This window comes from Delphinapterus leucas, chromosome X (assembly GCF_059928025.1).
Source record: "Delphinapterus leucas isolate spDelLeu-1000000601 "Yukka" chromosome X, BTC_Dleu_Yukka2, whole genome shotgun sequence".
Classification (NCBI taxonomy): Eukaryota; Metazoa; Chordata; class Mammalia; order Artiodactyla; family Monodontidae; genus Delphinapterus; species Delphinapterus leucas.
Genome location: NC_143150.1, coordinates 20,248,441 through 20,272,272, shown reverse-complemented (window position 1 = coordinate 20,272,272; position 23,832 = coordinate 20,248,441). Strand labels below are relative to the sequence as shown.

The window sequence follows — 23,832 nt, the reverse complement described above, 5'->3', positions numbered from 1 at the left end:
TATTGATACTGCACAAAATCAATAAACTGGGGCCATGGCTAAATATTTATTGGGGCAGACAGTGATGCCATATTTGCTCAGAAAATTCAATCAAGTTTTGTCCAATTACTGCGGGTTTAGATGTGAACGAATTAGCTCTTAGTCATAAAATCCTAGAATGTCACAGCTGGAAGGACCCTTAGAACTCATCTGGCCCTGTGTAACCCTGAGATTTTCAAACTTTTCTTTTGCAAGAAGCACTTTTTATCCAGTGAAATTTTATGGTGTTCTTCTCATTCAAGTGGGGGTGCAGGTATTAGATCCTGCTACTTGACCTCCTCCTCCCATCTGCTTCGAAATGCACAGAAAAGGAAAGTCCAATGAAGTTAAAAAGGATCATGGAATACCAGGGGAAAAAAGTCCTAGTCTTGGAGTGAGAGTCAAGACAGACTCCAAATCTGTCTTAGCCATAGGACCTGATATTCCACTATTTAAACTCATGCCTGAAGGGGCCTTTTGGATATGGTTATTTAAACTGGTTAGGGACATCTGTTCCCTGGGAAGGATGACACAGTAACTAACAGATTCATTAGCAGGAGTGAGTTTATTTAAATAAAACACACTGCTACCAATAGTCACAATGCCCAGAGGAAAATCCTGAGGGCAGGAGACACAAGGAGGTAAATGTCTTTTATCAGGTACTTCAGGAAGGCAAAGAGAGGAGAGGAAGAGAAGAGCTAAGGCGGCACCTCCTCCTCCCACCCTGCCTGCTGTCTGCTTCCGCACCTGTCTGGTTGTATGTTGATCTTTTTTCTGTGCCTCTGTGTCATCTTTCACAGCAGTGTATCTAGTTCCTTGTCAGTTTCTGCCGGTGCCCATCCTTGTGTTCAGGTTGACTCTGCTGATACCTGTCTGCTTGGGTCTGTCCATGCCTATGTCTCAAGTCTTTCAGCACCTGTGCACCTGTTTGCCTCAGAATGTCTCTGTGTCTGCCTAGTTTTGCACACGTGTGTGTGTTTATGTATGCATGTGCTCTTCTGGGTGTTCAGCACTCCGTATCTGTGACTTTTATTTCAGTAGGTTAATTGTCTCTACCTTTCTGTTTCTGCTTTCAATGCTTTACCCCTCAAGAATGACTAATGGTAGAAGTGGAAGGGAGCTTTCTGAGCTAGGAGGGAAACCTGGTGACTCTGACCGTTCTTAAGACCAGCCCCGAGGCATTACATTGAAATCACGTGTGCCACAGAGCAAAAGGGAAAAGATGCAAATAGGAAAAACAAAAACAAAAACAGAAAACATTTCTGGTGCCTCTTAAGACCTCAATCTCTTCTTCCATGTTTCTCTACTTCCTGCATCTGTTTTACCCCACCCATCCTTCCTCTCCCATCCCTTTTTCTTTCACTCTGTCTCTTTATCTCTTTTTGTTTATTTTTCTATTTCTCTATATCCCTTTCTTATTTTTTTCTATTGTATTTCTCCCCTTCTCCTGTTTCTGCTTATTTTCTTACTAGATTTTGCTTTCTTCATATATTTTCCGTAGAAAACACTTTTCTTTCATTCTCTGTTTATCTTTTTTCTCTTTGGGGGGCTGCTTTCTTGCTGTTTTTCTTTCTTTCTCCCTTTCCTCTTAGCTCTTCTTTCTGAATTTCTTTTTATTCTATTCCTCTTATTTCCTGTGTCTCTTTTCTGTTTTTTATTTTTCTTCATTTTCTCTTCCTCTCCCTCTTTTTATCCCTCTTTCTTCATTTCTTTCTGTTTTTCTTTCTCTTTCCATTCTTCTCTCTGCCAATAGGTTCCTATGTACGAATCTGTCCGTCTCTTTCGTGCTTTGTCTTCCCCAAACATGCTTTAAGCATCAGGAGAGAGAATAAGTTATCTTTTTCTGCTCTGGGCTGGACTGTGGGTGGGTGGGGTTCATTACGTCTTCTCACTCACCGGTGGGTGGGGTAATTGCTGCTCCCTGGAACCTAACCCTGTTCCCCGCCCCCAGGACTCGTCTGCAGAGTCACACTGCACTCCTGCTGCTGCTTGCATTCCCTGCACGTCCCATGCAGAGCGATGAGCCCCCAGGTGTGATGGGAGAATTCATCAGCCGCCCGACAGGGCTAACGATTTACTCCTGAGAAATAATCCATATCCGGATAATGGATCACCCCGACTCCCTAAGACCATTTGTCTTGGCATTTAATGGCACCAGAATCCAGGGGCAGAGCCAGGACTCTATCCCAGGTTCATTGGTAGATGAATAGGCTGGAATAATAATGTTAAGGATTATGATAAGGAACGCTTTGCATTTGCATGGTGCTTTTAAACTTTATAAATTTGGAGGCGATTAACCTTCCTTGGCTCATCACTTTTGAATCTGACACACTGTGGACCCTGCTTGCGAATTCAGAAGCAGGGGCTTTTAAGTGACTCACCCAGAGTCATCTAGCTTGTTACTGGCAGAAATGGGAAGAAAACTCTATTTTTCTGACTTCCTGAGATTCTTTCCTCTGAATGCTACATGGCCTTCCTATCTCTGGATCTCATCTATCTGGGAAATGGAAGCCTATACTGAGAGACAGAATACTGTTAGACCTGGGTTTGAATCCTGGCTCTGCATTAGCTAGCTATGTGACCTTGGGCCAGCTGCTTACTTACTCAGAACCTCAGTGTTCTCTTCTATAAAATGGGGATCCTAATAAACCTTCCGTATAGTACTGTTATGAAGATGAAGAGAGATTATGCATGTAAAGTGCTTAATCTAGTCCTGGCTCATAGTAAAAGCTCCCTGAGTGGTAGCTATGATTGTTACTACTGCCTCTCTTTTTTGCAGGATGCCAAGTGAACTCATACAAATGCACGAGAAACTTGGTCTGGGGGAGGGGAAGAGATAATTGATGAGCCAGCTTCCGCAGAGGTGTCCCTGAGGCCACTGATGGGGGAAGGGACCTGGAAGGATGAATTCTGATGGCGGGAGGAGCTAAGGATTCTACTTAGGCTGGAAGGACTGGCTGGTTCTGAGAACAGGCAAAGAGAAGGAAGGAAGTTGGGGATTGGCCCTAAACATGTCTCAGCAGCGTGTTGCTCACCAGGATCAATTGCTGGCCTTCAATTCCAGCCGGCTAATGTTCCCCTTCTCAGGGTCACAGCTGTCAGTTTCCTGGGGAGATTCCCTTCCTCAAAAGCTAGACAGAGGACTTTTTTCTTTGGAGAATACTGAAGCCATAAAGGTATTGTGGAAGGCCAGTACAAACTAAAACTAATGAAATCTTGTGTAGGACCATTTTGCATAAATGGAAGTTCACTGTACAAATGTAAAAATGATTATTAATACTCCCAATAATAACAGTAACAATCAATCTTTAGAGCTTGTTCTGTGGAGTGTGGCTGCTAGAGGTTGACACATCATCTCAGATGGCGAGAAACATCCCTAGGGTCCACCTGCATGCAAAATCAGCCCGCATTCCTCTCCTCCTTTCCTGGGACCTCATCCTCCCAGAGTCACACACATAATTCAGCCTTCAGTGAAATGATTCTGACGCTATTGAGACTCCCTGGAGAATGGATGCCATGCAGAGGCAAGTGAGTGTGGGCTCCTGACTTCAAGCTGCAGGACGGCGAGGAATTGATACATCTCCTAAGCACCAAGGGCTCAACTCCTTTGGAGATGAGAAGGACTTTGTCAAAGCCTGATGGTTTATTAATAATTCTCTCAACTGAAGAGAGCTCCGTGCTTATCAATTGACAAGTATTTAGTGAGACCCCTCTGTGGGGGATCTAAAGAGGTTTGGCAGAGCTGACAATGTGGTCGAGGAGACAGACCACAGACATATAAAGATTATTGACAATACAAAGCAGTCCCTTCAACAAAGGGATGCAAGCAGCTGAAGCAAAGTGGAAAAATATAAGACAGTTAGGAGACTTGACGTCACTTAATCTCTCTGAGCCTTGGTTTCCCTGTCCTCTTGGAAAGGTAGCCTAGTGGTATTGAGAAAACATTAATTATGGAGTCAGACCAACCTGACTTAAATTTTCAATTACCTCAAAAACTAACTGGGGGTCCTTGAACAAGTTACTTAACTCCTATGGGGTGCAATTACCTTGTGTATAAATTGGGGTATAATAGTAGCCCATACCACATAGGGTGATGGTGAGGATTAAATGAAAGCACACATGTAAAGCACTGAACATAATGCCTGGCACCCGGTAAGCACTCAATAATCAATTCCTATTATGATAATATGCAGGGGGAAAGGCAGGGAATGTTTGGAAATACAAGGGTTTTATTTTCCTCTTCAGCTCTTTATATGCCTGACATTACATTTCATAGGAATGCAAACTCAAAAAGAAAACTTATATGTAAACAATAATTATAATACTCTGTGATACCTTTTATATGCCTCCCCGGTATTGCTCACTAAATTTGGTATGATCAAATTTACAGAACAATGAAATAGCAGAGGAGGTAAATTATGTATTCCTTGTGGTCTTGAGTGCCTCTCTGAGCTTCAGTTTTCCCATCTGTAAAATGTGGCTAAGAACACCTACTTCACAGGGCTGTTGTAAAGATTAAATTAAAATGTGTATAAAGCACTTGGCACAGAATAGACAGAACACAAATGTTGGCTCCATTCCCCTTCTCTCTTTTATAAAAATGAGAATAATAAAGAATCAACCTCACTGGGTTATTATAAGGGTGAAGTCAGGTAAATATGCAGGAAATGTTTGTAAACTGTACGACCCTAATAACAGGCTTTACGGAACGTATTTGTTATATACGAGACCTGTGCAATTAACAAATGTTAATCAATTAGGTAAACACTAATTAAGTGTCTCATATACACAGGACACTGTTTTAGGTGCTGTGAGTGATACAGAGATATCAGAGGAATTAAGGTGGGTGAGCGCCTCCACACAAGAACAGAGCATTAAGGACATGAACTTGAGAGATGCTCCCATTTAGGGTACCAGAGGAGAATGCAGAGCCAGAAGGAGAAATCATTGATAAGAACACTAGTATAGCACAGTATCCTCAGAGCCAAGGGAAGGGAGAGTTTCAATAAATAAGGAGGGATTCACAATGTAGCATTCCACAGAGAAGGCAAATAAAATTATGACACAGATGTGTCTCATTGGATTAGGACTCCAAAAAGACATTGGTGGCTGCAGTGATAGGGGTCTCAGTAGAGTGTGTGTATGTGTGTGGAGATGGGGCAGGCACCATCTTGCTGTGGACCAAGGAATGAGTATATGGTGAGAAGTGAGGAGAGCAAGTCTACACTGCTCTTTGAAGGTGTTAAGGAATAAAGCTGAGAAAAGGAAGATTGGGTGATAGCTGAAAGGGGACTCAGGGTCAGAGAAGGGTTGTTTTCATATAGGAGAGTTTGAATGTCTTTGTGGGCTGTGGGGAGGAAGTCTATAGGGAAAGAGAAGATGAATAAGAAGGTTATTATGAGAGAGGGCTATTGAGCAGGCAGAAGTCTGAGACATGAGATCTGGCAGGTACAGCTAACGGAAGAGGGACTTTTTTAAAAAGTATAGTTGATTTACAACATTGTGTTAGTGTCAAGTATACAGCAAAGTGATTCAGTTTTATTTATATATATCCTTTTTTCAATTCTTTCCCATTATAGTTTATTACTGAATATAGTTCCCTGTGCTTTATTTTATATATGGTAGTGTGCATCTGTTAATCCCATACTCCCAACTTATCCCTCCCCCCTTCCCCTTTGATAACCGTAAATTAGCCTGGGTATGTATCTGGAAAAGATGAAAGCTCTAATTCGTAAAGATACCTGTACCCCAATGTTCACAGGAGCACTATTCACAAAACCAAGACATAGAAGCAACCTAAGTGTCCATCAACAGATGAATGGATAAAGAAGATGTGGCACATATATACAATGGAATATTACTCAGCCATAAAAAATGAATGAAATAATGCCATTTGCAGCAACATGGATGGACCTAGAGATTGTCATACTGAGTGAAGTAAGTCAGACAGAGAAAGACAAATATTATGTGGTATCACTTATATGTGAAACCTAAAATATGATACAAATGAACTTATTTACAAAAGAGAAGCAGACTCACAGACACAGAAAACAAACTTATGGTTACCTAAGAGGGACTTTCAATCAATAAGGAAAAAGGGATCATGGGGGAGCAAATGCTGCCAAGTTGTCAAGGGGACTGAGAACTGACAAGGGGCCACTGCATCTAGCCTTGGGAAGCTACGAGGGCCTTCAATAGTGGGCATGGAATGGGAAGAAGTAAAATAGTGAGTGGAGGCAGAGACCATCCATTTGAGAAGTTTTGCAGACCCAAGAGCAGGTAGAGAAAGGCTGACGGAAAGAATGTGTCTTATGGTGAAGGTTGGGATGTGTGTAGGCAGAGGGAAGGGGTCAGTGGAAAGGGAGCAGCTGAAGGGACAAGAAAGTGAGAGTCTCTGCTGGCTGAGGTGGCAGCAGCAGGAGGGGCTGAGCATCAGTGAGGAGGGCCCCCGAGAGGGCCCTTCCCACTTTTGAAGTGGGAAGGAAGAACAAAAAACCCAGAGAGGCCAAGGTTCTGCATTCAGTCCTTGAACCTGGCCTTGGACATTAATATCACCACTCCTGACCCCATACCTTTCAGTGCATCTCTCTATCACTGAGTAGATTTGAGGGACAGTCTCTGAGGATAGCAAGGTGTGTGTTGGTGGATATACTGGTAGCTCTCTCTCTAGGGAGGCAGAAGAGAGCCATAGCCCCAGAGCATGGCCCAGCCAGGAGAGCCAGCCATCTATGACCTATACCCATGCCACACAGTCTCTTCGTTCCCAATTTCCTCCCTGAAATCAGCACCCCGGAGCCACTCTTGAAAACAAAGTCAAGGTCCACAGTCGCTCAGAGGCTTGAGTTTTCCTGTTATTCTCTAAGGCACTGGGGGACCAGAGCCTGTTGAATGCATCATATGGCTTTACTGCCACTTGATCTGGCCCCCGCTAGGACCCCTCCACTCCAGTGTGGCTGTTCTCTGGTCCTAGGCAGTTATAGCTCAGATAGCCCCTCTTTTCCTTGTCCCTTAACTTACAGTCTGACAAGTCTCCTGAGATTTGGAAGGTGGACTGGCAGGGCAGTTATAAGCCCTGGGTGCTTGAAAGTAGGAGAGGGTTCTTGGTCCCAGCAGGCAGGAGAGAGGGGCCTTGAGTATGTGCCAGACCCAAAACAGCTTGGAAGATAAGGTCAGCCTTTAGCATCTTTAGCTCTGAGGCCAAGTCTGGTGTTCACATACCAGCCCCCACAGTGCCTGGGATGTAGGAATGCAGGGGAGAAGGACAGACAACTCACTAGCTAGGGAAGACTGGGCTCTGGAGCTAGCCCTGAGTCCTTAAGACTTGAGTTGTCCCAGGATTGAGTTATAGCGGAGAAAGACTTACTTGCATTGACAAATGGCAATTAACAAAGGAGGTGATTAAAAGTGAGAGAAGCTACAGTCTCAAAAATGTCAGCGGTTGGTGTGCAAGAGAATTTCTTCATTGAATTTTCCTCTGCCTTTTCTTCCCTCCCCTTTTGCTCTTCTTCCTTCTCCTCTGCTCTCCTCCTGCTTCCTCCATCCACCCCCACCCGCAGCTACTGATGTGATTTCTCATGATCTACAGTCAAATGCCATTAATCCCGACAGGCTCACGAGGGTCTAGCTAAGCTGTCTGATGAACCAATCCTGTGAGCAGACAGACCAGGGGAAGCGGCAGGCAGACCACCCCCCCACCCCGCCCCCTCAGGGTAATGGAAGCTAAACCAATGAACTAGAGTGGCTGCCCCGAGAATAATCAATAAATCACTCGGGGTCCGAGAGAGGTGGAAAACTCCCCAGCAAACAGTGCTCAGGACATATTCCATGGCCTCCTCTTCCGTGAATGTTCATGGCGCACCAGCCGCACAGGCCTGGCCTAACTCTGCTTTCAAGGTGCTGCTCCCAGATTCCGCCTGGCCCATCTCGGTTTCAGAGGGAGGTCATTCATTCCAATGGGATGTGACAGGTGCCATCTTCAGGTGCCTGGCTCTGCTCCCAGTGGCAGGGACTGTTGTTGACTGCAAATCCCCCAAGTGCCATGCTGGTCTGAAGAGAGCAAGCCCTGGGATGAGCAGATGATCTTTCAAGAGCCCACGAATCCAAGGTGAGATGACAGTGTGATGTAATGGACCGAGCCCTCGACTAGGAGGCTGGACACTTGGCTTCTAGTTCCATTTCAGCCACTAACTTGCTCGGCGATGTTAGGTAAGTCACTTTCCCTCCCTGGATCTCAGTGTCCTCCCTGGGATGTGAGGAGGTTGGACGGGATTATCTTTAATGACATTTCCAACCCTGATAAGTGAACCCTGCAATTTTAAAAACAAGCAAACTATTTTTGGAAAAATTCCAGCTCTGATTAGATTGTGGGGGGACTCTTTCTCTAGGGCTTCCATTTAGCTGTATTGCCACAAAATCCCTCACCTCAAACTCCCACTCAGTACACGCAGCCATTTTCCCACCACTCAAGCTCCATCTAAGACATCAAAATCAGTCATGGGTCCAGCCTGTCCCTCCTGCTGAGCTAGTTCTGTGCTTGGGGCTGGGACATTCTGAAGGAGTCCCTGTAGGATGGGATGTGCCACTGACCCCCAGATTTTAGCATAGGCAGGTGGAGTGGCTAACTAGGTTGGAGAGATTTCCCCCAAGTTTGTATTTTCAAACTTTTTAACGTACAGTAAAATTGAAAGAATGACCCAAATATTTGTACATACCCTCATTAATAATTTGCCGTATTTGCACACTCTCCCTTCTCTCTTTCCTTCCCCACCCCCTCTCCTATATTGTAGACGTGATGGCACTTCACTTGCAGATACTTCAGCATATATCTCCTAAGAATAAGAATGTCCTTTGCCGGGAGGCATTTAAAGGACCCTACGATGCTCACCTAGGGGAAAGGCTCCAGTCTCTAGAGTCCAAAGGAGATCAAAAAGTATATGAGGTCTAAAGACCAGATTTAAATCTGCATATGGGTAGTGTGAGAAGGAGCTAAGCACAACAGAAGGAGGCACAAACAGTGGTCCAAGTGCAGAATGACCTTGGGCAAGTCACTTCCCTTTCTTTAGCTTCACTTTCTTCATCTGTAAAATGGGGATTGTGCTAATCTCTCTCCTGCCAATCTCCCAAGCTGTATGAGGCTTAGATGTGAAAATAGATATGAGAGCACATGGGGACCTGCCACACTTAAACATTTAAGGGCAAGTGATTTACAGAGATGACCTTCAGAGCTAGTAAAGAGCAGGAGCAATAACTTCCCTGGCCCCAGTCCTGGATGCCTCTGGTAACACATGAAGTCGATAGTCCCCCAGCTCAACCCCCAAACTCTTGTTACTGAAAGCCACAAAATTTTCATTTATAATGGAAATTTCAGTGGCTCACATCTTTTGCAGTTTTTCAAAGGCATAAACACTCACCCCAGTTCTTTCTAGTTCTTTTTTCAGATAACTCCATTTTCTCTTACTGATTACAGCACAAAACTAAAAGATTACCTCTCTACTTTTTCTTCTTCCTCACATTTTCTTCTGTGCTCCCCCTTAATTCCTACTATTCTGCCCCACCCTGTCGAGACTTCTAAGACTTAAAAAATTCTATCATCCTAACTACCTTAGCTCAAAGAGCAAAATGCTTTACAAAATTAAGTGAGCATTGGGGATTTTTAACTTGATTTTATCTTTTCATTCAACCAGAGGGATATATGTGTGGGAGATGCACTTGTCAACTAAAAGCAATTTCTCTGCCTCCTTGGGGACCAAAGCGTAATCGTAGCTCTGTCTTCCTGGTGTCAGGATGAAACTTGCATTTTCCTGAGTGGTGTCAGCACGCTGACAGACAGCTCCTGGGATCTATTGAGGGGTACTGGAAAAGAACGGGCAGGGGGGTGAGAGATCTCGAGGCTGGTCTTGGCTCATCTCTCCTCCCCTGGGTGACTTTGGGCTAGTCACTTACTGTCTTTTGCCTCAGCTTTTCTAACTTAAAAAATGGGAATAATTTTCTCCCATTTCTACCTCACAAAGATGGTGCCAGGACCTTGTCAGGCTTTGGTGATACGAAAATGCTTGGAAGTAATAGAGCTGTGGGGAAAAAAATAAAGTGCTGCAGAAGCAGTGTATCCTAGGAAAGCTAAGTAGCTGCAAAGGAACTTCAAGTTTTCTTGGTACAACTCCACTTGAGAAATGAGGAAACCAAGGTCTCTCTGAGGTTCGGAGAGGTCCCAAATGGTCCCCCATGATTTTGCTATACGTTCACCATGAGCCCAGACAAATCCTCCCCAAACAGAAAAGCAGAGAGGCAAAGTCTTGGGGTTCTAAGGCTTATAGCCCCCTTTAGAGAACATATATGACCCTATACACACCATGTGGACCTTCTGATAGGACTCCTCAAAAGGGGGTGTTGGGAGGCAAGCTTGCTAATCTCCCAATTCCTTCCATGGGCCTGGGGGTAGTTACCTTTGTTATCTCACCCCTGAAATTGCAGAGACCTTCATAGCAACCTGCTGAGGAAGTTGGGCAGGCGGACAGGGACCCTCATTTCATAGAGGAGGAGTCAGGGGTTCAGGTTGGGAAGCAGACATACTTGCATCCATTCAGTCAACATGCCCAGCCTCACTCCTAATATTTTAGCTTTAAATGCCATACTCTTTCCACGGTGCTTCTGCTGCCTCTTGCCTCATGTAAGGACCCCAAGCAGGGAATCCAAGTGAGATAACCTGACTGAAAAATGCTACAAAGACATACACAAGGATTCTTAGAAAATACAGATGCATGACCTTTATGGTGTATGCTCATTTTGAATGCCACTAGACCCTATCAGGAGTCAAGTTTTGAGGTTTGCTCAATTTCTCATGCTACATATTTACCCATACACCCAAAGGAAGTAGAGTGGGGTTAAAGGGATCAAGTTCTCCATAGGGCTGCCCCAGTGTTCCTTGTAGCTGGAGTGCAATGGGAAGAGACAGTGGTGGAGGGTTTTCAGGGAAAGACTTCTTTCCTCTATACTAGAGTTTCTCTAACTTTATTGGGTATAAGAGCCCCCATGGGGAGCTTGTTAAAAATGCTGTTTTCTGGTCCCCATGCCCAGAGATTCTTGTTCAATGAGTCTGGAGTGGGAGCAGGGGATTTGCATCATTGAAGCGCATCCCAAGTGATTCTGATGCAGCTGGTCCAAAGGACCATACTTTGGAAAATCCTGGTCCATGACAAAGTTTACAGGCCTTTGATGCTTGGAATCCCACTTAAATAGCAACTGTCTGCCTGGGTGCCAACTACTTTTGAGCTTCAGGAAAAAAGATAGAAGGTTTGAAACCTTTCTTCTCAAAGTCAGCAAGCCCCCAGCTTGACTTTATCATCGTGCCTTCTTCTTAGCTAGAATATGTTTTCTTCCTGCTAAAGACTTCATGGCAAACAATGACCTAAGTTAGGAGCAGTGTGCTTGGCTTTTAACTGGAATTGCAATGAGACACCCTTAAGAGGCAGCAAGCTGTCAAGCTCTAGGGTGAGGGCATATATACCCAATGTGCCCCTTGTACACCTTGGTGTGAGGGGTTGCAGGTCCAGGCTAGCAGGTTCTTGGTTGCTCAGTTGGGGTGCTAAGGACCTCTGAATTCTTGGAAAGGAGATACCATAACGGGTTATGTGGCCCTGCACAGGACAGGAGTTCTGCATTTTACTCACAGACCAACTTTTAGCTTTTTCTGGGTCACCAAAGCCAGGCCCAGTGTCCTGTACCAAGAGAACAATCCCAGCATAAAGGCCCCAGTCTTTCCCTTACCTAACCTCATCCTTTATTCTGTGGACAAGGTTATAGTTTTTCTCCTATCAGTAGCATTTTCTAACTCCAGAAAAAGACATATAGAAAAGTTGGAAAATACTAAAATATGGAAATAATAAAACAGTTTAAAATTGCCCATAATTGCATTGCTTAAACAATCACTACTAAGATTCTGGTGTGTTTCATGTTAACACTTTTTTTCTATGTATAAGTTTATTATTTATTTGCACTGTTTATATAATAGTGTGCACACATTTTGCATTTTGATTATTTTTCACTTAAAATAATCATAAATGTTTTTTTCAGATTATCATATAGGCTTCCAAATTATACATTTAAAAATAATTCATTGAGTGAATCAACATTATATACATTGCTCAATATCTTGCACACAGAGGACATTTCATAAATATTTGTTGAATGAATGGATGGATTGATGGATAAATGCATTCCCCTATTATGTGACATTAGTTAAGGGTAAATATTTTCAAAGGAAACAACACTAAGTAATTAAGTGGCAGAGGAGGTAGGTCAAAGAAAAAGGAGTTGGGGAGAACTGCTAACTTGACTGCTAAATAAAATTTTTTGAGAATTCTGAACTCTATATTTCCCTTTTTCTTTTTTCGAAATGAGTAGGCTTTGGTTTGCCAGGAGCTTGTTCGCAACTGTTAATATCCCCATTTTACAGATAAGGAAAACTAAGCCTCAGAGAGGTTAAATAATCTTCCTAAGATTACATAGCTAGTATGTAGCACAGTTGGGCTTCCAATCTAGGTCTGTGAGCATCCTTAGCTTTGTTCCTTTACTACATCACACCTCCTGCAGAAAAAAAACTGACCAAGAGGGATACTGGTCATGAGTTTGTACTTTAGGTAGAGCTATTTTGGAAGCAGAGAAACTTCAGTTACTGAGGGCCATTGGATTGGACTGGGAAGGCAGCCTTTATGCCATGAGGGAGCCCCCCGAAAAAATCTCATTCAGCTGGGAAAAAAAGAAACCCATTGAGACCATTACAAAAGCTGGTGGTGTATACACTCATGGGAAGAGGTAAGGCCGAGATTTCAATATCCAGAGCCAGAAACTGGACATTTCTAGATGTCAGACTTGTTTGGCTTGGATGACTGGGTATTTGTACAGCAGAAATTGGTAAAAGAGCAGGTCTGGTGAATGTTTGTTGACTCTGATTGCTTTTAGAAAACAGAGAAAATTGGAAATGATTTAGAAATTGGTGTAAAGGCAGAGAAGTACCATGTTTCCCAGAAAGGAAGGAAAATGAATGGAAGCCCTTTAAACTCTAACTACAGCTCTGCTTTGCTAAGAATTGCATGGTGAAGTACAGGCGATTTTTTCATTTTACGCACCCCTTTTGCTGCATTAATGCTAATATCAGTGGTTAGCAAAGCAAATGTAATAACTGCTCTCCTCAAAGGACTTGTGATTGCAGCTTCCACTCCTCAAGCCTGCAATCGAGCTGTTGGAAGAGGATTTTGCATATTACTCTCTACCTCCTCACTAGCGTTTTGATCGACAGAGTCCCATTTTCCCAGCGGAGAAAAACAAGGCACAGAGTCATGTTTGTACAACTGCCAATGGAGAACTGGGGGAGAAATTAATTTGGGGCCCTGAACTTGAATAGAAAAGGAAATTTCGATTAGAAGCCCTTCTTGCTCAATATGGTCCATCTCTGGTGGCTGCTTCTACTGCAGGATTTGGAGGTAGGACTTGTTTACTACCACCAGATCCCCCAAACACTGAACCTATAATGGTATGTGTCCCCATATGTATTTAAATTTTAAAAATACAAAGCCATAAAAGAAGTGCAACGAAATCCAACACAGTACCACCCCCCACACTGAAATATCAAATATCAAATTCTTTCTAAAAATAAAGGTTGGTGCCCCTCCTATGCCAGTGCCCTGAGCAAAAGCATAGGCGGTGGAATCCGTAAGTCAGTGGCAACTGGGGTGCACCCCATATTTATACACATTTGACACCGTGTTCTTTTATCTCAGGGATCAACCCCCTCAAAACAAAAGTTCCCAGGCAGGAAAGCATCTCCCTCTTCCCCGAAGGATCTGCAGGGCAGGAACATTAAAATTACTTTCAACTTTGGGGCCCCTTGGGGAGCAAAACTCTTTTCTCCTACTCACATTTTTGATCCTCGAGAACAGAGCTGTGACATAACACATCACATCTGGAGCTACTCACAGCTGAGGTGATGCCTCCCCTAAGACGGGGGTCCCCAAGGGCTGAGGCAGTGCCTCCCCTTCCGGTTCAGGGCTCCTAAGGCAGACACCACTTCCCGCCTAGATTGGGCCTCCTGAAGGCTGAGATGATGTGTCCGCTAAACGTGGGGGTTTCAGGGCTGGAATACAATCTCACCCTCAGATCTGAGGCTCCCAGGGGCAGGTGCACTATCTCGCCCTCAAATACCAGCTTCTAGGGGACAAGCTTGCTTTTACGTGCCAGAGTAGGGCTCCTGGGGGCAGGGGCCTCCCTTCCCTCTCAGATTCGGGGCTCACCAGGGCAGAGATGGCGTCTCCCTTCAGACTCTGGGCTCCCTGGGGATAGGGGCACGGTCCCGCCCTCAGAGTCAGGGCTTCCCGGGGCAGGAGCTGTATCTCGGCCTCCCTTCGCGTGGGGGAAAGGGGCTGCAGGACCAGCGGCCTCTTCTCCGGCGGGAGGGGGGGGCTCCCCTGAGGCCCTGCCCCCTTCGTGACAAGCCCGAGGTGTCCGGTGACCGAAACACTCTTAGCTGGGTGCAGGGTGCGGCTCAGGGCGTGGTCACCGGGGGCTACTTAGGGTAGCTGGCGCGGGGGCCAGCGCGGAAGCCGGCTGCGAGGCTGCGGCGCCGAGCGCTGGTCATGGCGTGGATGCTGGACTGCCTTTTCGCCTCGGCCTTCGAGCCCCGCCCCCGCCGTGGTGAGTGGGGCCCACCGAGTCCGGGGGCTGGGGTCCTTCGCTGGGGCTGCAGGCGGCTGCAGCCCCGGCCAGGCGCCCTGGGGCTTGGCTCGCCGTCCTTTCGCCTCCCTTCCCGCTGGCTTTTAGCTAATTGTTCCTGGCTCAAGGACTGCCCCGTCGAGGCCCCGCATAAATCACCGGCTTTGCCGGGAACAGCGAGCAATCGCGCTAATGGCTCGGCGGGATGCGGGTCGAGCGCGGGGGCGGAGTCGCTGGCTCAGCCGTCCTCGTCCTCGGGGACAGCTAGAGAGTCGGGGCCAGACGCGTAAGAGCACAGTCCTGAAACCCAAGGGCCCTAAAGGCCCAAGGATGAACGTCCCTGGCCGGGCAGCTAGGGCCCGCGAACCCTGAAGATGGAGGTGGGGGGATCCTTTTGCCTTGAAGCTTGTCCCATCTTGTCCCAATCTCAACTACCGAATATCGACATGGGTCCCTCAGAGTCATCGAATTCAACCCTTTTATTTAAGAGATGGTGACATTGAAGGCCAGAGATGGCAAAGGCCTGCCCAAGGTCATACAAGGAGTTGGCAGCAGATCTGGCTCTGCTGAGGCCCTGCCAATTGCCCACTGCCCCAAAGCTCCCAATGGCAGAGGCCTGGGGTCTTTAGTCCGGGTCTTCCCTTGGGTACTTTGATATCAATGCTGTGTTCCCTATCCTTGGGGAGTTGAGGACATAGGTGTGTGAAGGATCACAGCACCACTGTGATACGTGGGTGGCATTTCACCCCCTTCTTGGAAGTGCTTCTATAAAGTATGTTTTGGAAACTGATTATTTATTTTTCCTCCTTAAAGTTTCAGGAGACTTATATTTTCTGTTTGAGATTTCCCAGGACCCCCACCCACACTGTCCTTCACTCCCCCTTGGTAGGCCCCACCCCCTCGAGGCTGCCACCTGCCCCCACTGCCACCTGTTTTTCCATAGTCTCCACCTCCAAAATCTATATTGGTGAGACTGCGTCATTGGTCGCCAGCCATAGACCAAACCTGGGGTTGTCTCCTCTTTCCTCTGCCCCCTCACAGGCGGGGGAGAAGAGGCAGGGAGAGGAGGGGCCTCAGCAACTTAATTCTGCAGAAACCCATGTTTAGTCCTTGCCAGCTCCAGCACCCTGAGAACCATCCCAGGAGTCTGACCCACTACTAAGGGACTGCAGCATGCTTAGCAAATTCAAGAGCTGTCTCTGGCAGGCCGCAAGTTCTCTAAGAAAGCAAAAGATGTGCATACACACAGAGAGTTGTTTTGTTCTGTATATTTTTTCAAGTTTATGTGATCCCGGTGAATCGAAAAAAATTAAGGGTGTTTTCTAAGATGCCTTTTAAGGCCTTACAGCTCAAACACCCTACCCTTGTAAAGGGGGTAGGGTGAACCATTCCATCCCTGCCTGGCCTGCAAGGCTGTCGTGTGGCTCCAATAAGATCAAGGATATGAAGTCTCCTTTATGAATAACCCCATTGGGAAGGGGTCAGTATCACACAAGGAAGCCCATCCCCATCTAAAAACAGTCATTTCTATTAGAATTAGGAGGCTTTTCCCTAAACTGAACCCAAATCTCTGTTTTTCTGGCTCTGGCACTGACCTTCATGATCCTTCCAAGAGAACAGCGCCAGCCCTTCCCCCACCCCCACTCACCCCTGTTTTTATCCAGGCCAAACCTCCCCAGTTCCTTCTGTTTAACATGTGATATGGCTACAAGGCTCCTACCCGCATCTAGCTGCTCTTCTTTGAGCATGCTCCAAGTTGTGAATGCCCAATGACCTGGCCAAAAGAGGATTTCCAGCTGTGTCCCTGTAAATATAGTCCTGGATGGCTGACTTTCCCTCTTTTGGAAGCCCACGTTCACACTCATGGTACACAGACACATAGCCACAAATACACACATACATACACATTCCCACACCCGCACATGCCCACATACAAAGTCACCAACGCACAAACACATACTTCACATGCATCACGTACTTTTCACACACAATGCAACATAAGCACATCACACATGCACGCACTACACACAAATCCTTTGTACATGCTGCGTAGTTCACACACAAATAGCTAATTTATATTGGAAGTACTTTCTTCACCTGAAACTACTCATTTTTTAAAAAGTAAACTCAAGTTCTTTTCAGAGTCTCCATTCTGTATTTTGTTGTTTGAATCCAAGTGCAAGACCTTATATTTACTACTGCATTTCCAGTCTGATGAGACCTGTCCCCCTACATATGCCAGTGGTACACCACTGCCTACCCCAGCTCTATTACTTGTACACAGCAGCTAATATATGTGAAGTAGTTCCCAGATGCTGGGCCCTAGTCTCAGCCCTTTACATGTATGATCTCACTTAAGTCACACAACATCACTTTGACATAAGTAATTAGTCTTTGGGTACAGTTTTTGACCAGGTAAGAACTCATTCACTGCAACCCTCCCCCTGTCCCACCAAGAAATGCTGTGCAATATGAAAGGTAACTTTGTGCATAACTATTGATATTCTGTAGGGCTACAATTGCCCTTGGTGCCTCCCTTCAAATGCCTTCCAGAAATCCTCAGGAGTCAGAGGGAGGGAGTAGCTGGCCGATGATTGGGAAGAGTGGGGGAAGTATTCTAAATGTTCCTTCACCCACCCACCCACCTCTTGCTAAGGAGATTGTTGGTACATCAGAACAATATTTTGAGGGTTGCAATGGGCAATTGACGACCATATGAAGACATTTTGGAGATGCATCATTGAGATCTGGGAAGAAGGGGGACCCAGAAAGGTCTTCTTTCCCAGGGAAAGGGACAGCACGACTGACCCACTTGAAATTCTCTCCCCAGTTCACTCCTGGCATTGGATTTAGCCTCAGACAATTGGACTTCTGTAAAGCAGCCAAAACTCTAAAGCTGAAGGGACCCTAGGGCCCACTTTACATACAAATTTGATCTTTTCTTGGGGATGGGACCCAATCGATTTGCTGAGGCCAGGCCTGGTTGAGCTCCACAGGATTATTTCCCAGAGCTGGGGCGAGTTTGCCAATGAGACACCCCACTTCCCTGGTCACGGCATCAGACGAGCACCCTCATCCACTAATGGCAGGACTTCCCAAAGTTCCTTTGAAAATCATTTGTTTCCACTTCAAAAGGCATTTCTCCATAGGAAAATAATGTGACACTCTATAGAGCTTAGGTTCCTAGGTTAGGCCACGCTTTACCCACCATAAGGATAGAATGCAGAATCTGTGTGATGAAAACTGGTAGAAAATAATACTCTTGCAAGTGTACCTCAGGCTCCAGCAGTAGAGCTGACATTCATCAAGCTTAAATATCAAATGACAGGAAGCATATTGGGCATTGATAGAGCAGGAGGTACCAGGTCCCTGAGGGTGACGATGGCAACAGGAAAAACAGTTTCATTCCCTTTTCCACACTTATCAGCCAAGACAACCTAAATGTCCAACTGTAGTGGAATGGTTAAATAAACTATATGACATAGCCACTTGTTAGACTAGTCTACATCCATAAAAATGCTGTTCATGAAGAATATGTAGCGGCATGGAAAATGGTATGATTTATGTGTCAAATATGCATTTTTAAAAGACTGGAAGAAAATTCAGCAACAAGGTAAACTAAGAGATCCTTTTAGGTTGGTGGGATAATAGTTATTTTCTTCTCTGTTTCCCAAAATCTCTATTAAGTTTGTTCTTAAATTACTCTTATAATTTAAAGAGGTGTTTAAAAGGCTAACTGAAGGCCTATAGTATACAAATAGCCCATACAATAATTACAATGATCTAAAATCCCACTATACATAGTTTAATCTAAGGGATTTTTTTCTTCAAATTTTAGTTTAAGTGTAATGACTAAATCAGGTCAGCCAAATGTGATCCTCCCAGTGATCATGAAATGTCCTCTAACACTGGGTGGGAAAAGGTAGAACTGGATTGAAACTGCTTTTATAGTTTTGCAATAAGCAAGTTTCTTAGCCTCTTTTAAAATAATACAATAATATCTATATTTCGAGGTTATAAATTATAATCGTTATGATTTTAATAACTATTTACTAAAAAATAGTTATATTATTGTTATTGGAGATATCATTATATTAAGTGCCCTCTATGGTTCATGTATCAAAAGATGTGTTTTAGTCCTTCTTCAAATATTTACTGTGTACCAGTCATCTTACACAAATGATCTCATTTAACTTTCATAACAACTCTTTGAGGTAAGTATTATCATCTCCATTGAAAAGACAAAAACTCAGAGAGGTTCAGTAACTTGCTCACGGCCACACAGTAGCTGAGCAAGGATTACAACCCCTTTTGGTCTGATTTCAAAGCTTAAGTGAGATTAAAAGAAATAACACATGCAAAGCTTCTAGCACTATTGCTGGTATAGAGCAGACATTTACTAGGTGGTCAGTACAATGTTTCTGACGTTCCCTTGCCCAGAGTTTAAATTCTGGTCTTTGATCTGCTTGACTACTTATAGATTCCTTTCTATGAAAAGGTGCACATTTCAATTGAAAGATGCAATGCAAACACCACCTGTGTCCTTATTGCTGGGGCTCTGAGTCACTAGGAAACGATTTCTGTTTCCTTCTGGCAGTATCATTTGTTCTCACATGTATCAGCAGAAGTAGGTACATGGCATGTTTGATGAGCCTTGGCAGCTACTGTCACGTCTCAGATACACTTCTTGAGAAACCATGTGGCTTCCTCGGGATAGGCACCTGCTACCCAGCAACTGGTAGGTCCCTGCACTCAGGGATGCTTATTAAATGGCTGGGGCCTATCTTGAACCCCTGTTCCAACAATTCTCTGTATAGTTTGGCTGACCCTTAATTGTTACCCCTCCCACTTTCCTCCACTAAGCAGGGGCTGCGGGACCTCCTCAGAAGCCGACAGGGGTAGGAACTAGAGAAAATTTTAAATTCCTAAATCCTCAGAGGGACTCACTAATAGATTATCTTGCATGGTAGAGTCTAGGGTCAGTGAGGAGTAGCATGCAGGATGAATAAGAGAGGTGAAGGAGAGGGAGGAATTGAAGGCGTCCTCCAGAGACTGGGAGCACCTGAGGCCTGGCCTCTCAGAGCTTTTTCTGCCATGACTCTCAATACTTCTCTACTCTGTAGCCTCTTTATCCCTCCCTGAGATTATATCCACCCCCTACCCTCAACTTCTTAACCTTCGCCCACCACTCTCTGCCCAAATGCAGCTTCAGCTTGTAGTGACTTATTTTTGTCTCTAGAGGGAGGCAATAGCATCAGGGAGGAAAGGGCACAGATTGGGGTCTTCTCTTACTTTACCAAAGGGTAGATTTTATTTTCCTTTAACTGCGAACAGGTAAATAACAACTAATTGGAACAGTATTTTAGGTGCTGCAGAATATATCTCAGAGAAACATCATTGCTCCCCTCATCTACCCCCCAACCTTGGTGGCTGCTAGAAGAAGGGTGGCCTTGGGAGCCCCTCCTAATTTCTAGGTTAGAGGTAGAAAACAAAAACAAAAACAAAAAAACAAAACAGAAGTCGTGGGGGCAGTTTAGCCAAGGAATATTTATGCTGTCTTTCTCTTGGGTACTATGGCACACATTTAAGAGACAGGGTCTGGACTGGGTGTGAAGTGAGGGTTGGGGAGCTCAGTCCATAGTTGGGGTGGGAGGAAGTCTAGATGCTGAGCAGGTAGTTTGAAACTTTCCTGTATGGAGTATTACGTCTGAAACGTTGGTTTCATTAACACTGCCAGGAGAAACTGCAGAGTGAGAATTGGACTTAGGATCCAGTTCTTCCGGGCTGCATTAGGCTGATAAAAACATCACCCTAAAAGAAGAGGGGCTATTTCAAGAGTGTCAGACACAATAGTAATGAGGAAAATTGGCTTAGTCAGTCAGCTTCAGTACCTGAACACTCCGGTTGAGACACTCTGGGCAATATGGGCAGGGCGTGAGTAAAGCAAGAGAGGGAATTAGCCTTTTCTTGAACATTTATTAGACATTTGGCTGACACTTTCCATATTTTACCTCCTTGTCATCTGAACATGTCTAAGGCAGGTGTTAACAGCTCCAATCTAAAGATGAGAAAACTGAGGTTCTGAGAGATGAAGTAACCTTCCCAAGATCACATAGCAAGTAAGTGATGGAGCTGGGATACAAACTCAAAGTTGTCTGAAGGTCCTCATCTTTAAAGGGTTTTACTCACATTTTTCTTGTGAAAACCAAGGTCTCCCTCTTCAATAAAATTCACATTTTGGTTCCTTGCCTGTAATGGGGGTTATTAAAGCATCTTGGAGCTTTTTAGTTTCTTCAAAGTTGAAGTTTGTTCCCCATTTCACAGGTAAGAGTACTGGACTGGAGCGAACCAGACAGTCTTCATGAATTCAGGTGGGACTTACACAAAGGAATTTAGATAGGTGGTCCAGTGGTTGAGTGTATGTGTGTAGGGGCAGGAGGCAGAGGCCTCACAGGATCGACTGTGAGGAAGCGGAAGTGGAGCTGGTATATTCAGAGGAGAGTGAGGAGGTGTCAGACTGGCCCGCAAAGCAGCAGGAAAGCCAAGTGCCTGAGACCAGATGCTGGGAGACACCAAAGTTTGCATGAACTTCTGGTACAGATTTACCAAGGGGCTTCAGCTACTCTGTGCCCTGTGTGACTTACGCTAGCCTCTCTAGCAACCCCCACCCTGCACTTTAAAAAAAAAAGACTTTCTGGCTATGTAGTAGTTTAGGCAATGCTTTTCCTGCCCACCCAGGATGAGGTGCTGACCCAGGCCCAGCTGGGGGTGAAGCTTTACTGATGTTACAGCTGCTTCTCGTCTGCACGCCAGGCTCATTTGTGCCAGTTGAAAGGGCACAATAATAACAGTAGCAATTTAAATCGTGTTCCTCGCTTTCTGCTTTCCCCCCTGAAAAGTGGCGAAGTGACTCACCACTGTTGAATTGTCTCTCTCTATCCACTCCCTGACCTCTTTGCGGCAGTCTAGGCTGGTTCCCTGGGGGCTGAGCTGGAAGTCTGTTCTTCCAGCAGCCCTTTAGCTGTGACAGAGCCACCCCCCCAATAAATGTGTTCCCCCAAAATGCGATGTATTGTTTTAATTTGAAATTCTCAGATGAGGCTGCTTGGAAGGCATTAGAGCAGCATGAACCCATTAGGTAAGCACAGTTCTCCCCTCCAAACATGAATAATACAAAATGGGACCCATTCAGGAATCTTTTGAGGGGGCTCTGCTTGTTTTTCTATATGCAGTTTCATATGGAGATGACTGGTCTGCTTGAAATTTACTACATACCAACTTCTGGTGGTAATGCCGTAAAAATAGGTCCAGGGGAGCTGTGAAATCATTCCCTTACTCCATCCTGACCCCTCACCCCCATCCCCATCCACACCCAATTCCCCTGACCCTATGGCTAGAAAATGCTCATTCTCTGCTCTTTCTTTCAGCACCAGCCTAAGGAGAGCTCCCAGAACTGGAGGTGGTGAGGTGCTTATGAGCCTAGAGTAATTAAAGATTTTGAGGTGTCAACAAAGCAGGTAATTAGGTGGAGAAGGTATCAGCTGTCTGAGAGACAAAGAAAGTAATTATGCTGAGCACTCTTGGCGCTGTCAGTAAACTCCAAAGAAAGATTTGTTGGGAAGTGATACTGTTTGATAGAGACTTCAATGCCTAGCAGAAATGAGGGACTCTTGGTGAGGCTGCCTGGAACAGGAGAAAGGTTTAGGGAGCTTGGCAAACCTGGATTCAAATACCAGCTCTGCCTCCCACTGGCTGTGTGACCCTGGAGAAGTTACTTAACTCCTCTGAGTTCGATTTGTGATGTGCAAAATATTGATAAGTCATAGCTCTAATTACCTCATTAGGTCATTGTGAAGACTCAAGGAGATAATGCATGTAACAGCACTAGCACAATGCCTGGTATACAATAAGTGCTTAATAAATGGTAACATTATTATCATGATCACTAGTATTATTCTTACTATATACCAGGCATTCTCTACAGGAGCCCAGAGTTTAAAAGGAGAGACAAATAATCACAGTTATGTATGTTCGTGTCATGAGAAGTATGAAGAGGGTAACTATGATGGCTCAAAGGAGGGAGCCCTCAACTGGGAGGGAGGGGTACAGAAAAGCAGAGAAAGTTTTGTGACTCCTGAGTTAGGTCTTAAAAAAATAAGTAGGAGTTTGTCACGAGGCCCAGGGGGAAAGGGATTCCAGGCAAGTGTATCTGCCCACACAAAGCGAAAGAGGTGTGAAACAGCCAAGCCTTGAGCTAATAGTTGGGCTTTGCTGGGCACGAACTGGGATCTCCTGGGGGAGGGGGGGAAATCAGTGACCAAGAATCTTTCCAGTTTATTCCCACCAGCCCCTGAACCGCGCCTTAGGCGCCCTACCTGGCCAATCACGTGCGACGCCCTCCTCTTCTTTCCTCTAAGCAGTCAGGTAAGCTCACACCCAGCCCCCAGCGGGCCTGGTGCGCACAGCGGGGGGTCGGCGGACCCAGACCCGGCAGATCAGGCCAAGGGGAGACTGTGCCCAGGTCGCGGGCCCCTATCTCCTTCCTCGTCCCAGTCCTGGTGCAAAGCCCCCCTCCACCCCCAATTTAAAAAAAAACTGCCAAGCACACAGCCACTTGGGTTCTTTAGACAACCCCGTGCTCTCTCACACACCACACCCGTAAACTCACGCCGCGACCCCCCTCCAAGAGACACACGGTCTTCAGCCCTCCATCCTAGCACATACATTGGCTGCATGCGTCCCCACCACACACATGAATACATCACACTCAAACACACACGGACATTGCACCCTCACACACACAAACCTTTGAGCACACACGCCTTAAGTAAGCTCACATATAAAGACACCTTGCTCACAAACACACACAGTACACACAACCACCGCCCGTAAGCCCACATTGACACAGCACAGCTAAGGGTAAACACACACCAAACAAATATATACACACAAGCTTCAACGGGCACACACACATACACACACTGCATACACATGCACACTACAGCACGACCACAAACCCCGGCAGAAACATACATCGAACACACCCATATCCAGACCGCACCCACATAGTCACACTGTCATCGGGCAGAAACATACAACCTACAAACGTGC

The 23,832-nt window shown here is 45.4% G+C and overlaps 1 protein-coding gene across 6 annotated transcripts in view; it reads left to right on the top strand.

Annotated features, from left to right (window-relative positions):
• ARHGAP36 (Rho GTPase activating protein 36) overlaps positions 1-23,832 on the top strand; it is a 162,304-nt gene that overhangs the window by 116,672 nt on the left and 21,800 nt on the right. For 2 of the 6 annotated variants that reach the window (XM_089904092.1, XM_089904091.1), the window contains exon 1: positions 7,712-14,703. The exons of the other annotated variants lie outside the window; for them this stretch is intronic. In XM_089904092.1, coding sequence (XP_089760218.1) covers positions 14,646-14,703 — 58 coding nt within the window. In that variant the 5' untranslated portion in view covers positions 7,712-14,645. Of the gene's footprint in view, positions 1-7,711; positions 14,704-23,832 lie in introns of those variants that run through there. 6 annotated transcript variants of the gene reach the window in all.